The 16,282-nt window shown below is 52.7% G+C and overlaps 1 protein-coding gene across 3 annotated transcripts in view; it reads right to left on the bottom strand.

Moving 5' to 3' along the window:
* SDK2 (sidekick cell adhesion molecule 2) overlaps window positions 1-16,282 on the bottom strand; it is a 273,344-nt gene that overhangs the window by 112,040 nt on the left and 145,022 nt on the right. For all 3 annotated transcript variants that reach the window (XM_027974022.2, XM_042256446.1, XM_060395037.1), the window contains exons 3-4: window positions 10,607-10,713; window positions 917-1,064 (exon numbers count right to left, since the gene is read on the bottom strand). In XM_027974022.2, the coding sequence (XP_027829823.1) occupies window positions 917-1,064; window positions 10,607-10,713 (255 nt within the window). The remainder of the gene's footprint in view (window positions 1-916; window positions 1,065-10,606; window positions 10,714-16,282) is intronic.

Raw genomic sequence — 16,282 nt, 5'->3', positions numbered from 1 at the left:
AGAACCCAACAGGTGCTCCGTACTGCCACGGCTCTTGCCAGGATGTTACTATGTTACACGATTAGAACATCTCGCGTGGCTTCCCGAAGGCAAGAACTGGCCATCTCGGCTGGTGCTTCCTGCAGAGACCGGACAGGCTCCGCCCTCAGCGGACCTGTGGCCCACGTGGACCAGGACAAGGGTGGGCTTCCCCCTCTGCTGGGAGCAGGGGAGAGTGGGAGTCCAAAAGAGGAACGCCTCCGCTGGCTGTCTCCCGGGGGCGTCAGGAGAGCCACTGTGTCCTACCCTTGACCCCTTGCCCGCCCTCCTGGGAGGTGTCGGCTCCATCCCTCTGCCCACAAGCCCGGCGGCCACCACCCCTGACATGGGCTACACAGAAGGGCCCTTGTTAGCGCTGAAAGGATCATGTGTTCCTCTCCCTGCCAGGCCTCCCCTCCTCCCCGCAGCCAGAACACACAGCCGCGCACACCGATGGACACCCAGACACACCCGCCCGCCCAGCAGAAACACCCAGAGCAGTCCACCCTGCCTGGGAGATGCCAGCGCCTGCCTGTGGGCCCTGAACCCTGGCCTGGAGCCACAGGGACGGAGCCTCTGTCTGTGCCAACTTGAGCTTTTGGAGTGCTCTGAGAGGCAGAATTATTCTCCAGCTGAGAGACAGGGGCCAACACCCTGGGATTCCCCAGGAAGGCCGAGAGCTGTCCTAGTTCCAAGTCTTGGCCCAGGGTTTCCCCGAAAGGCCCCTTGGGAACCCGGCTGCCCTCCCTGGGGATGTCCTCCACCTGGCTCCATCCCAGAGTGGAAAGGACCTTGCATCCTCAGCATCTGGGGGTTCCGTGTGGCCCCAGGTCACCTCTCCCGGGTGGGGCTGGCTTCTCACACCCGCCCCCGGGGGTGGGATGGGGCGGACGCTCACATGCGGCTGCTGGGCGGAATCTTGCGGCCATCCCGAAACCAGGTCACCTGCGGCCGCGGGAAGCTGGAGATGCGTGGGGCACGGATGACAGCGGCCTCTCCGTGGGAGACGCTCTGGTGCTTCTCGCCCTCCTCGAAGCTCCCCATGTCTGCGGGAGGGAAGAGCACACGGAGGGGTCAGCGACCGGAGGTCAGCAACCGAGACTGCCCGGCTCCTGGGTGGGGAGTGGTGGGAGCCCAAGGAAATTGCAGGGCAGACACAGGGTGGCCACCGGGGAACAGCCGCCGCGTTTGGACCACCTCACGCGGCCCCCTCACCCCCTCCCTCACGACGGCGTGCTCCGCTTGGTGCTTTTGGGCTTTATATCCATTTACGCCTGTATGTCCATGAATCAGTGGATTCATTCAACAACCAGGAGACGTCGGTCATTATTTCAAAGAGTTTACAATGGAAAAAAAAAAAAACCTTCTGAAACACGCTGGTTGACGTGTCCAATAGCATGCACATGGTTGGGATGGGGCAGAGGCAGGATGTGAACTCAGACCCTGGAGTCTGTCCCTGGTCCCCTGCCCTGTACTGTGGCAAGGGTTTAGGTGTGGGGTGAAAGGCACTTCTGGGGGCCAGCTTCCTGGCCCTTGCGTGTGAGCCTGCACAGACGTGTCAACACAACATCATGTTGCTCCTTTAGAAGCATGTCTACCCCATCAGCAGATAGAGAGGGGACCATGGGTCCCAGCTCTGATGTTCCATCAGCCCGGAGGAAAACGGCAGAGATGCAGGTGGGAAGGCTTGATTGCCCACCTGCCTGCTGGCATCAGGGTGGGCTTCGACTCTAACAGCAGAGGCTTATTTATTTCAAAAAAGAATGTGTATATTTATGTTGTGCTCGTCCTCAGCTGCTAAGTCATGGCTCACTCTTTGCGACCCCAGGGACTGTAGCCTGCCAGGCTCCTCTGTCCATGGGATTTCCCAGGCAAGAATACTGGAGTGGGGTGCCATGACCTTCTCCAGGGGATCTTCCCAACCCAGGAATTGAACCGGGGTCTCCTGCATTGCAGGCAGAGTCTTTACCAGCTGAGCTCCCAGGGAAGCCCAAATATATATATATATGCATATATAAGTCAATCACTTTGTTGTACATCTGAGACATGGCATTGTGCACCAATTATACTTCAATTAAAAAAGCTGGCTGCACCAATATTTACCCCCATCCATGTCCCCTCCCCTTGAATCTGAGGGATCTGTGAGTAAAAGTGATGCTATGTGACTTTCCAGGATAGGTCATCAGAAGGATATAGCTTCCACCTGGCTCTCTGGACACTCCAGCTTGGAATCCTGCCGCCACGTTGTAAGAGAACTCGGTCTAGCCCACACGGACCCAGGAACAGCTTTTGTGCAGAGGATCCGAAGTCCCAGACGACAGCCAGCATCAACCCTGGACACGTGACTGAACATGAGAGCCCTCAGGTAATTTCAGCCCCTAGCCTTTGGGTCTTGTAATTGAGACCTCAGTCATCAAAGAGCAGAGACAAGCTGTTCCCATCATGTTCTGTCCAGACTCACAGAATCTGTGAGCAAGTCAAATTATTGCGGTCCACCCCCTGGAGAGGGAAATGGCAACCCCCTCCAGTATTCTTGCCTGGATGATCCCATGGACAGAGGAGCCTGGCAGATTGTAGTCCATGGGGTGGCAAAGAGTTGGACATGACGAGCGACTGAGCAGTGCCTGATGTCTGGGGTTATTTGTTATGTAGCCATAGAGACAGGAAGAGTATATTAAAGTGGTAAAACAGTCTAATATTCATTGTATCAGAATATTGGAATCCTATGCATTTTTCACAGTTTTAACATCAACCTCTCCAACAAAGATTACCTCTGCCACCCAAATAGTTGCTGACCCTACACCAGGTTTCTTTCTAGTTGGACTTCACATGGCTTTTTCATTTCATCTGCATAGTAATACGACAAAGCTCAATTTTCCTAAATGCGTATCTTTTAGTTGTTTACTAATTTTTATTACTTGGCTCTGTCTATAAAAAAATTGCATCAATAAATCACATTGATTTCAGTCTTCACAATAATTTTATCTATTTAAAAAACTTTTCACAGAACTCTGAAGATATATTTGAACAATTTAAAGCAATTTCATGCTAATGGTGTTTCTTTCTTCTCTCTCGGGTTTTATTAGCTCCATTTCGTCAGTGAGGAAATTAAAGCTCATGGAGATAGAGTGGTTTATCCAGCTTGAGCAGTCAGGGCGGGGCCGGCCAGCGGCCAGCGAGCATCCGGACTCGCCCCTGTCTTGGCATGCCCTCGCCTCCTCCACGACTTTGCCCCTGCATTCAACTTCTTCATACACCTTCTTTATCCCTTTCTGCTACACTGAAATCTTCATGAGGCAGTTCTACTTAATTACATTCATGAGGAAATCCCTCTAAGATGCCTGGCCCCATACTCTGCACACAGTAGTTTCCCTCTAAACTCATCAAATACTGGGACTTCTCTGGTGGTCCAGTGGCTAAGACTCCTGGCTCCCAAAGCAGGGGGCCCAGGTTCAATCCCTGGTCAGGGAACTAGACTGCAGATGCTGCAACTAAGGCTCAGGGCAGTCAAATAAATACATGTTTAACAAGTCACCCAGTACTCTCACGGACAGCGCCGAGTCCCCTCTGTGGGTCAGGCAGGCTCTGCGACAGGTGCTGGGAACTTACGGCAGGGTTAAGGGAAAAATCACAAGAACAGCAACCGGCAGCCCCACAGCGGCATATTGAGACAACAGTTAGGACGGAGAAACAAGGTTTCTCTATGAGAGGAGGCATCAGAGAAAATCTGCTTTATCTACTGGGAGGTGGGGGAGGCTTTTTCTAAAAAAATGACTTCTGTCTGGTTTTCAGCGGTGCTGGTCTGCGTAGCAGGCGGGCTTTTCTCCAGCCGCAGCGAGCGGGCGCTCCTCGTGGCGGTGGCTGCTCCAGCCGGGGGGCAGGGACTCTAGGGCCCTTGGGGTCCAGCAGTTGTGGCTCCTGGCCTCGTTGCTCCGCGGCACGTGGTGTCCTCCTGGAGCAGGGATTGAACCTGCGTCCCCTGCGCCGCGCAGGTGTATTCTTCACTGCTGAGCCACGAAGGCGGCCGGGGGGGAGGCTTTTTAAAGCAGCGCTATATAAAGGGTAGGTGTGAGCCGCGTGTGCCTGTGTGTGGTTGGCAGTCGTAAAGTCCAGAAGGAGGAGAAGGTGTGAAGACTAGGAGGCAGGAGAGAAGGGCTAGTTAGAGAGAATTTAAAAAGCGCCTGTGGGGTCGGCTGGTGGGTTTGTGCCGCGGGTGGATGGTGGAATAGATGGATGAGTGGCTGGATGGAGGGATGGAGGAAGGGAGGGATGGAGACACGGGTGACTGTATGTACATACAGCAGGATGGACGGGTGAAGGGCGGGCAGAGCTGACCTTGGTCCAAGCCTTGCCGCTGCTGCTCCCATCCGCCTTTCCATCTCACAATCTCCCCTCGCTGTGGCTCTGAGACCCCCGAACCCTCCTGATTCTCTCCACTCACTTTGCCAACTGGGCTTGCTAGGTCTTCCCAGGGAGCCCCTTGTCTCTGCTCATGGGACCCAGGGCATAGGTATGTGTGTCCCGAACACCAGCTGCAAGGGGGCTGCTTAGCCAGCCACTGCCGGGGAAAGGCTAGAGAGAAGTGCACGCTGGTGGGGCTGGGGGTCCAGGATCTCCTAGGGAAACTCACTCCCACTGAGGTGGAAACACAAGGATTTATTTACTGCACTTCCTCTCGGCGATGCATGCTGGTGAATAAAGCATACGGTGCCTTGTAGCTCTGATCTAATGCTCTAGGAATTCCCCTGAGAGCAAAGATGTATAGGCCTGGGGCCCAGCTAGACGGGGCCTAAAAACTATTCCTAATGTCTTTGTTCTATCTTAATAGGCCTTGTAAAGCATGCATTCCACTTCAGAGTATATTTACCGCTTTTAGCTATTTTAAAATAACTTTTAAATAACTTTAGTTATTTTTAAATAACTTTTTTTGGCCATGCCACACAGCATGTGGGATCTTAAGTTCCTCAACCAGGGATCAAACCCGTGCCCCCTACAGGGGAGGCGTGGAGCCCTAACCACTGGACCACCAGGGAGGTCCCACTTTTAAAACAATTTCATCATGAAGTATGTCATGCATAAAAAAAAAGAGTGAATATAATTTTATGAATAGTTCAAAGAAGAAGAATAAATGCTCACATACCCACCACTGGGAAAGGCTGAGGGCAAGAGAAGAGGGCAACAGAGGATGAGATGGTTGGATGGCTCAACGGACATGAGTTTGAGCAAACTCCAGGAGACGGTGAAGGACAGGGGAGCCTGGCGTGCTGCGGTCCATGGGGTCGCAAAGTGTCAGACATGACTTAGCGACTGGACAATAACAGCAGCAACAACCCACCACCCAGTTTAAAGAACAGAAGACAAACCAACCTCACCTCCCTCCCCGACAGCCTCCTTCTCATCACCGCCGCGCCCCCCAGAGGTCTAATCGCCATCTTGGATGCTCTGTCCATCATACCATTGCTCTCTTTCTTTCAAGTTTCCCCGCATATAGATGCATCCTTGAACACTTTATGGATAATTTAGCCTGTTTCGAAGCCCTCTGGATTATCTTGTATGTCATCTGCTCTGCAACGTGTTTGTTGGGGGCTCCACCTCTGTCCTTGTACTCGGCTTGGTCATCCTCAGAGCCGCCTGGGTGTTCGTATATCAAGACAGGGTGGTGCTGCCGCAGGCGGGCTTGTTATTGATGTTTTGGTGTCCTGCTAAGAACAGTCTCGTGTGGGCCTGCTAGCACTCGTCGCTGAGAGAATCTCAAGAGGATGTGCCTAAAGGTGGAAGGGTTGTAGGCTGTGCACACATCGATCTTCTGAGATAAAGCCAAGCTGTTTTCCAGATTTGCATCAATCTGCCAATTCACACTCCCGTCAGCAGTGGCGGGAGTTTCTATTAACACCTGGTCTTGCTAGGCTCTTTGGTTTTTGCCCGTCTGGTGGACATGGGACGGTACTTCATTGTGGTTGTGAGTGTTTCTTATGAGGCTGCTATTTCTCCATCCAGTCGCGGCTCTGACTCCAGCCATCCACGACTTCCACTGCATCCTAGGTGACATCCAAATATCCAGCTGCATTTGAGAATGTCACCCTTTGTCCCCAGGGCCCCACCTCCTCAGCCATATCTCTTTCTCCCTTCTTCCACATTTAACAGTCCACTCAGGTTGAGGATTAAGAAGAATGGGCCGACCGCTGGCATTCTGGACATCAACCCCAGCCCACGGGACAGTGGGGCTGATGCCCTCAGCTCTCATTTTGCACAGGGGGCTGCTAAGTTGCCCCGGAGAACAGGGAGCAGGAGCCCTCGGCCCTGTGATGGGTAGGCGGGGCTTGTTGCTGGGGCTGGGGGTTCCAAGTCTGAGCCATCGCCCACCCAGGGAGGGATACCGTCAGGACATTGCTCAGATGAGGAGGACTAAGAGGAGCCTACAGAAGCTGGGAGGTCTGGCGTGCTGCGATTCATGGAGTCGCAAAGAGTCGGACACAACTGAGTGACTGAACTGAACTGAACGGAACGGAAGCTGGATGCTGACTCCAGAAGGTTCTCCCAACCTTCTCAGCCATTTAACCCACTTGCCGCATGCTAGAAATTTATGGCAGCTTCACAAAAACAAAGAGACTCAGGGTGGGGCCAAGAAGAGAGATGGGGGTGGGGGGTGATGTTTTATCGACTTCTCTTTAATTGCTGTAATTAAAAACACGTAAAGAAGCTTTTTGTAACGACTTTGCCATCATCATTAGTGGTTAGCACAGCTGCCTTATTAATTTCCCATTAGAACCCGATTCACAGCCCTTCTTTGGAAAGTGGAGGGTGGGAGCCAGGGGTGGGGCCTGTCGGGCCTGATCTGACCCAACCCCTCTGCTGAACCCCTAAGACAAAACCCTCCCACCCTGGGGGGCAGAACTGGTAAGAAGGGAAGATGCGGGGTCTGGAGAAGCATCCGTACCCTACCCATCCTCAGAACGGCAAGCACCTGGGTGACAGTGTAAACAGGAGGGCCAGACAGACTCAAGCAGTGTGCCAGGCACAAAAGCCCGGGAGAGCCCCAGGACTGCGATGGGTGGGGGAGGGGAACGATTTAAGGTGGCACCCGCTGTCAGGGTCCTGCAAGCAGACGGTGAGTCCCTGAGAGGGAGTGCCTCCTTAAATTTTCCATTCTCCTCGCCTCACCCTAGTCCCAGCCCTGGAGAGCAGAGGAGATCAGACAGAAAGAGAAAGGCTGTGGATGCCTATTCCAGGAAGCCTTCCCTGGTTGGCCTGGCAGAGAAGAAAATGTACTCGTCCACCCCGAGGGTTCTCCGGGCTGGGGGCCTTTCGTGATGGTTTGTGTGCACTGATTGTTTAAAATCTTTATTGAATTTTGTTACAATTGTTCCTGTTTTATGTTTTGGTCTTTTGGCCTCCAGGAGTGTGGGATCTTCCCTCCAGAGACCAAGGATCAAACCTTTTGATTAGAAGGCGTCTCTAACCACTTGACTGCCAAGAAAGCCCCTTGTATGCACTGACTGTAGGCACTAACAGTAGCATTCCTTTTTCACAATGAGGAAACGAAGGCACAGAGAAGTTAAGTAACTAGCCCAAGGTCACACAGCCAGGGATAAGTGCGTGCTTGCTTGCTCAGTCGCTTCTGCCGTGTCCGACTCTTTGCAACCCTACGGGCTATAGCCTGCAGGCTCCTCTGTCCATGGGATTCTCCAGGCAAGAATACTGGAGTGGGTTGTCATGCCCCTCTCCAGGGGATCTTCCTAACCCAGTGACAGAACCGGGGTCTCCTGCATTGGCCGGTGAATTCTTTACCTCTGAGCTACCAGGGAAGCCAAAGGATAGGTGAGGGGAATTTGAGCTCAACGTTTGTTCTTGGGTAGGTCCACGGCTGGGTCCACAGCTCTAGTCTTTGGTTGACGGGGGGAGGAAGGAGGAGGAAGATGGTAGAAATACCAGCTGTGGGACCTTGGGTTGTCCCCAGATCACCTTTTTTTTTTTTTTTTTAATTTATTCAGCCACATCGGCTGTCAGTTGTGGCACGTGGGACCTTCCTGGATCGGGTGGAATCTTTTGTTGCAGTGCACAGATCCCCTACCTGTGACGTGGGCAGCACGTGGGCTCCTAGTTCCCTGAGCAGAGATTGACCCCACATCCCCTGCCTTGCAAGGCAGAGTCTTAACCACCAGACCACCAGGGAAGTCCAGTCCTCTGACCTTTCTGAGGCTCAGTTTCCCCCTCTCAAGATGTAGCTCCCGGGACACACCTTCCTACCTCGGAGACCTGCCCTCAGGGACCCACGGAGGGAAGGCATTTGCACAAAGACACTGGAGGGTGGGGCGCTGGGAGGCTCCTCTGTGGTTCCTCGGCATCTCCTTAGGGACGCGCTGTCCAGCTTGGACCTGTGGCTCTGATTGTTTTGCAGGGTCTTAGGTGTGTGCTCACCTTTCCAGGGGGACGGAGGTTGTGCTTCCTTCTCCACCTGCAACCCCTCCATTCCCCAGGTGCCCAGAGCCCTAAGCTAGTCAGAGGCTAGATCAGGGCTGGAATCCACGCTTCCTCTCCCCATCCCCACGAGGGTCATGACCTGGCACGTGAAGAACCCTGAAGCCCTCTGTCAGCGCTTTCTGTCTGCTGGTTCCAAAGCCGGGGACGGGGGTTTGATTCCTGGTCGGAGAACTAAAACCTCATATGCTGCAAGTAAAGATCCCATGTGCTGCAACGAAGACCAGGCACAGCCCTCAGCTGCACGCAGGTGAGCAGAGGCGGGCCAATCCAGAAACGCATTTGCACACTCACATGCATGAACGCACACCCACGCTCGAACACAGACAGACACACTCCTAGGCTGTCTGTGGCCCGACCCACGGCTGCCTCTGCACTGTTGGGTTCTGGGAACCCGCTAAACGGAGCTCCGTGGGAGCCCTCCAGCCAGCAGCCCTGACCTGTCATTTTAGTTCAGAGCTCTCCCGCTCCTCTGAGGAAGCCGAGGTGTCCTTAGTGCTGATTTACGGGACAATCGGTCCCCCGCTTCTGATTACGGCTGCTCTCCATAGTTATTGTGAACACGCCTCGCCTCACTTAAGGCTTTCTTCTCGCCTTCTCTCCCCTGCTTCCCTCCAAAGTAGCAAGCTCTCTGCTGCGTTAAATCCGAGTCAAGCCCTAGTGGGCCCTGCATGAGGGGGTATCTTTAGTTTTTTTCTTTTTTTGAAGGCAAGCTACTTTCTTTTAAAATTTTTATTATTTTAAAATTTTATTTTTGGCCATGCCCCACGCCATGTGGGATCTTAGTTCCCCAACCAGGGATTGAACCTGTGCCCCTCCTGCATTGGAAGCTCAGATGCCTAACCACTGGATCACCAGGGAAGTCTCAAGGGGGTCTTCTTTGTAAAAAAAAAAAAAATCAGGGCTCATTAAGGTTTCCCACACTCCCATGGCCCATTGGGCAACCTTAGATGTCTCTCCCTAAAGACCCCAGAATGAAACGGCCCATACTGAGGCTTATTTCTAGCATACGGGTTCTGCAAAGGGGATACTGAGTCATGGTGGGGGGTGTAGGTGGAGCTATTGGTGCAATGGGTTCTCCTGAGGCTTCTCTCTCATCCCCCATCTGAGGACGCTCTTCTGGGTCCTGGTGGCAACGAGGGGAGGCTGTCACCTGAAAGGCTCAGTGAGGGCCTATTCCTTTACCCTCTGCTCCCTCCAGGAACTCTGACTGCTCACCTCCCCTCTCCCTCTTAGAGAGCTGAGATCCACCACGAGGCATCTTGCAGCGCTTCCCGAGACTGTGGGGACCTCCAAGCTCTTACTGCTTCAGGGCTGGGCGAGCTGGAGGATGGAAAATTCCAGGTTGTGGGGGCGCGTGCGTGCTACATCTCCTCAGTCGTGTCCAACTCTTTGGGACCCATGGACTGTAGCCCTCCAGGCTGCTCTGTTCATGGGATTCTCCAGATAAGAATACTGGAGTTGGTTGCCATGCCCTCCTCCAGGGGATCTTCCCGACCCAGGGGTCGAACCTGCACCTCTTGCACCGGTAAAGAAGCAGGCGGCTTCTTTACCACCAGCACCGCCTGGGAAGGTCATGGTGGGGAGGGGGGATCCTGGGAAATCTGCCAAGAAGACCCTGGGGAAGTCTGCCATTATGAAGATTCCCCAAGTTGGAGGCCAAGCCCAGAGGAGACCCTCAAAGCAGGTGGCAGGCCTCCTTTTCAAAAAAGAAGCAAGTGGTTCCTTCTAAAGAGTGCTGGGGACTTCCCTGGTCGACCAGTGATTAAGACTCTGCCCTCCCAACGCAGGGGACATAGGTTTGATCCCTGGGAGGGGTATTAGGATCCCATGTTTGGCGCAGCTATTAAAAATAAAGGAGTGCTGGACTCACAGCCAGCAGAGGTGTTCCATGTGTCGGCAGTGTGGCTTTGAGAGCCTGGGCCTTGGTTCCGTCCACTGTAAGTGGACGGCACCAGCCCGGATAGTGGGAAGGGCCTCCACGGGCACCCACCAGAACGGAAGGCCATGGCTGGGGTTTGGCTCTGCCCAGCATGTGGCCGGTGGGCAAAGACCCTGCAGATGCTCTCCGCTTCACGGGCCCCTTCCCCCGGCCCCGCGCGGTACTCACAGGCCACCTGGACCTCCGTCTGTCGCTGCAGCAGAGCGCCCATCCGGTTGCGCACGATGCAGCGGTAGAAGCCGGCGTGGGTGCGGTCCAGGCTGGTGATCACGTACCTGGGGGCAGACGAGACAGCCAGTGAGCAAGTCAGGCAGCCACGGGGACGCAGGGTCAAACTGGGGGTCAGAGGTTGCCACATCACCCTCTTCCATGACCAAGGGCGCCAGGGAGCCCTCAGCTGTACCATGGGGGTCACAGCAAGGTCCTATAAGAAGATCCCTTCCAAAGGCTCTGGCTCAGATGCCTAGGAGCTGGCCTGTGCTCCAGATGCCATCCGGGCAAAGCCATCTGGGCAGGCTGCGTGGCTTTCTGTACGTGTGGCCCCGTGGCCAGAGTGCATGAACACAAGGGGGCCCCAGGGGATGCTCTCGGGGAGCACCTTACTGGCCCCAGAGCTGCAAAGTCTGGTCCTGGGAGGAGGGCAGCTGGAGAGCAGCTGTGCGGTGCACTCACCCGGCTGGGGGCAGGGAGGAGGCCAGGCTCAGTTTGCGAGGAGCTTCTGGCAGTGAGACGTGGCAGGTGGTGGGTGCTCTTGGGTATGGAGGGGCTAGTTCCCTTGGCCCCCACCCCATGACCTCCCTGCTGATCTGGGCAGTGACTAGCCCAGCAGCAACCTCTGAGGGTCCAGGGGCTGGTGCCTAGGATGCCTCCCCTACTCGTGGGTGTCCTCAGGCTTACCCAACTGACTGGGGGAACAAGCTCACTGCACCCTGCCACCAGGCTATGCCAACCCTGGAACAGAGTAACATATTTGTAGGCATTGCCAGGTTTTCTTTTGCATGAGTTCTCATATGAACCTACCACCGTCACCATCACCATCACCGCCATCACCACCACCATCACCACCATCACCACCATCATCGCCATCATCAGCATCAGCTCTCATGATGATGAAGCAGCTGCCACTTTCTGAGCACCACCTGTGCTTCAGATGCGGTATTAAGTGCTTTTTGTTTATTTCTCTCTCTCTTTTTTTGCTGTGCAGCTTGTGGGATCTCGGTTCCCCGACCAGGTGTGAAAGCTGGACACTTGGCAATGAAAGCACAGAGTCTTAACCCCCGGACCTCCAGGGCGTCTCTCCATTCCTTTGTTGGCCTCACACAGCAGTTCCCAGACTACTGGACATCATGGACCAATAACATTTAAGCCATTGTAATACATTTTAATCTGAAATTTTGTGTCACGCCCACGACACTAGCTTCACTTCCTTCATTTTATGCGGATGGGGAAGAGGTCGTAGGTCTGAATTTGAGAGTCTTTTTACCCAATCACGCTACTAACCCTATGGAGGGGATACTTCTACTATACCCCCATTTTAGAGGTGAGGAAATTAAGGTTCAGAAGTACCCATCATTGACCTGTGGTTTCTGAGGCAGTAAGAAGCAGCACCAGGGACCCATGGAACCTCTCTGACTCCAAGCCCAGCTGCTAACCTGCTCAACACTGACGTGCGTGCAGGCATGCTTAGTTGCTCAGTTGTGTCCGACTCTTTGTGACCCCATGGACTGTAGCCCGCCACGCTCCTCTGTCTATGGGAATCTCCGGGCACGAATACTGGAGTGGGCTGCCTTTCCTTCCTCCAGGGGGATCTTCCTGACCCAAGGACAGAGCCCACATTTTCTGGGTCTCCTGTATTGCAGGCGGGTTCTTTAGGGCTGAGCCACCCGGGAAGCCCGCAGCACTGACATCCGACCACACAGGACCCAACATTCGGGCCTGGGATGGCATGAGCCCCAGACTCACAGGTGGGTGTGTGCTAAGCCTGCTCTGACTCTGCAGCAGTATCACCCAGAACCTCCTGGCTGTCCGAGTCTCTTATCTCTGCCCCTGGTGACAGCTCTTATCTGTCCCTCACTCCTGTGCTCAGCGTGATGTTGGGAAGATAGCGGGTACCCAGGCTCTGGCAAATCTCCCGTTCTCCCTCTCCCCCACCCTCAGGCCCATCACAGGCCCATGGCTCCCTGGGGGAGAGGGAATGACAGCTTTGGATAAACTGTTCCGGTCTTAAAACCGATGAAGTGACCTGGCAGGGAAGATAGAAGGAGAGATTGACTGGAAAAGCTCTCTATTGTTAAAAACGGAATCAGATACTACTAAAAAGCACCAGGGAGAGAAGAATGAACAGAAATGACCAAACTCACAAAAAAGATGCTCGGCCAGTGTCACAATGAAAGAAAGTCCAATCAAAACAAGACAGTATTCAGATGGCACCAAATCTTCTTGTACGATTACACCCACGGCTAGAGCGAGGTGGAGGTGAGGCTGACCACAGACCTGCTGATGACAGAGTAAGTTGGTCCAACCTTCGGGGCAGAATCGATCCAAATCAGAATATTCAAGTCTTCTGACCCTGAGGCCAGACTCCAGGGAGCTGGCCTTTCATCCGTACTTACAAAAATGTGGCAAAAACCAGGTATGAGGATGTTCACTGCGGTTTGCTTGTAACAGCAGAGACAAATGAGAACCAGAAGCAGCATAAACATCCATCAGAAATGGAATCGAATCGATTAATAACGCCATAGCCATAGAACGAACGAAGAACACCTCTATGGGACGAGACAGAACAGCCTCCAAGACATACAAAGCATGAAAAGGAAGTCGAAGCTGGAGACGGGGGATATTTATGGAAATAAAAACATGAGAAAGTAAAAAGCTAAATAATATCACAGCTGAGTATTAGGGACAGGAGAGAATGTATTCTTATCTCTTGATAAGTTATTTATTGATACAGCCTGCCAAATCCTTAGTCTAATGTTTAGGATCGTAAAAAGAATTTTGAGTTTGTGAGCCAAAAACAGTCAGGGAACAGTGTAAACTGTGTAACGGGTAGGTAAACTGGAATAGTGTGTATTTGTATATATTTGCACACACACAATCACATATACGGGCTTCCCTGGTGGCTCAGTGGGAAAGAAACTGCCTGCCAACGCAGGAGATGCAGGTTCAATCCCTGGGTCAGGAAGATCCCCTGGAGAGGGAAATGGCAACCCACTCCAGTATTCCTGCCTGGAACATCCCATGGCGGGAGGAGCCCGGTGGGCTACAGTCCATGGGGTCGCAGACACGACTTAGCGATTAAACAGCAACAATAATCACGTACCCATTCTGGCTTGGACATAAACATTTTTCAGGATTCTTCATCTCTTGCCTTTTGGGAGAAGTATTGAAGACTCAGAGGAAGGTAAACTTCTGCCTCTGGAGTTTATGTCTTTCTGCACCATCAGAATGTTCTTTATGGTGTGCATATATTGCTTTTATTTTAAAAATAAAATTAAAAAATGCACTTTGAGCATATAATGTCAGTATACATTATAAAAAAGACACCAGGGACTCATTGGATCTGGGGTTTGTCTGCTGGTATCGGTGATGCGTAGTGAAATTTAAACTTTAATAAAAGTTGATTTCGGCGTAAAGCACGAGTTCCTTTGCTTCAGCCAGGAAGCCCCAGGCCCCACCTGGGGCCCTGAGGAAGAGCCGTGGGTGCGGGGCTGCCCCTCCCTGAGACCAGCAGAGGAGAGCTGGCTCTGGGCCCCACCTCAGCCACCTCTGTGGGAGGGGGTGGGCATCCTCATTCCCGCATCTGTGGTCGGCCTTGGTGTGGGGTGGAGCCCCTCTCCCCGAGCTGTCCCTGGTGCTCCCCTCCCTGCCTGGGAGAACTATTTCTGGCTTGTAGGCAATATTATTTAAAGTAACAGTGCCGCCCACTGCCTTTCCTACCAGGGAAACCCGCTTCGCTCCACCCAGACTGCCTCCCCGTGGGTGGAAGAGGCAGCTGGCCAGCCTCTCGATTTGCAAATCCAGAGCGGCTGGTGGCATCACAGCATCGGAGCATCCATGATAATGATTCTGACAGGTCCTCATCCCCCACAGGGCTCTCTCCTGGGCCCCGGGATGCCCACAGCTCCATCTGCCCCGCCCATCTGCGGCTGCCGGCCTGGCAGGGAACTGGAGGAGCCCAGTCCCGTCGAGGTTCCTTCCAGGGGCAGGGGGATGGCCGAAATGCTTTGTGAGGAGGGCGTACACGTGATTGCCCATGATGGAGCCTAGCACTAGAGGGGGCGCTGGGGCTTCTGATGTTGAGGAAGCTAGGCCTGATATCTGCTTCTGCACTTTTCAGGGGTTTGACCTGGGCAAGTGATGGAAATGCACAAACCTCAGTTTTCCCATCTGTAAAATGGGGACAATAATGGTTATCGTGTACATGTATATGTATGGCTGAGTCCCTTTGCTGTTCATTTGAAACTATCTCAACACTGTTAACTGGCTATACTCCAATACAAAATAAAAAGCTTAAAAAATGGCCACCTTTTAAAAAATTGAAGTATGGCTGCTGTACAATATTATAGAAGTCACAGGTGCACAATGAAGTGATTCAGTTTCTAAAGGTTATCCTCCATGTGGGGGAGAATGGGCACATGTATCTGTGTGGCTGAGTCCCTTCACTGTTCGCCTGAAACTATCACAGCATTGTTAGTCGACTATATGCCAATACAAAATAAAAAGTTAAAAAAATAAAGGTTGTACTTCATTTATAGTTAGTATAAAATATTGGCTATATCCCCTGTGTTGTACAGTATATCCTTATAGCTTGTTTTAAAGATTTGTTTTTTTGATGTGAACCATTTTAAAGTCTTTGTTGAATGTGTTACAATATTGCTTCTGTTTTGGTTGCTTGGCTGTGAGGTATGTGGGATCTTAGCAGTCTGACCAGGGGTCGAACCTGAACCCCACGCACTGAAAGATGAAGTCTTAGCCACGGGACCAGCAGGGAAGCCCCGCTTTATAGCTTATTTTTTACCTAATAGTTTTTCCCTTTTAATCCTCTACCCCTTTGCTACCCCTCTCCACTTTCCTCTCCCACTGGTAACCGGTCTCTAGAGCTGTGAGCCTGTTTCTTTTTTTTATTATATTCACTATTTTTTAGATTCTATATATAAGTAATGTCATATACTGTTTGTCTTTCTCTGGCTTATCTTACTTGGCATAATGCCCTCCAAGTCCATCCATGTTGCTGCCAATGGCAACATTTTCACTCTTTTTCATGGCCAAGTAGCGTCCCACTGCATGGAAATACCACATCTTCTTCATCCACTCACTGGTGATGGACACTGCGGTGGCTTTGATAATGGCTGTCTCTGATGTAAGCCCCAGACTCACGTGCCTTGCACACGGCAGGTGCCATGCCTATGCCTGTCACACGAGGGTGCAAATGGATGGGTCACTGGCGGGGCGTGGAGAGCGCTGGGGTGAGGTGGAGAGGGTCAGAGGAGAGGATGGAGAGGGTGCGGAAGGACCCTGCTCCCTACCTGAGTGAGACGCAGTAAGAGAGCCATGCCAAGCAGCAGGGGAGCACGGGTTCCCCGGAAAATTTGTTGGCTCCCCATGGGCGTGAACCCCAACTGTCTCAGCCACCCACCGCGGATCTGCCATACCCGCTGGCTTCCTCACCCTTTTTTTAAAAAAAAAAATTTAAAAATTTTTATTATTTACTTATGTGGCTGTGTCGGGTCTTGGGAGTTAGTTGCATCATGAAGGATCCAGCTACCTGACCAGGACTCGAACCCTGAGCCCCTGCATTGGGAGCTTGGAGTCTTAGCCACTGGACCACCAGAGAAGTCCCTTTCC

Source organism: Ovis aries, chromosome 11 (assembly GCF_016772045.2).
Source record: "Ovis aries strain OAR_USU_Benz2616 breed Rambouillet chromosome 11, ARS-UI_Ramb_v3.0, whole genome shotgun sequence".
NCBI classification, from domain to species: domain Eukaryota; kingdom Metazoa; phylum Chordata; class Mammalia; order Artiodactyla; family Bovidae; genus Ovis; species Ovis aries.
Note: the sequence above shows the minus strand (reverse complement) of the source record. Positions and strands in the feature narration are given on the sequence as shown.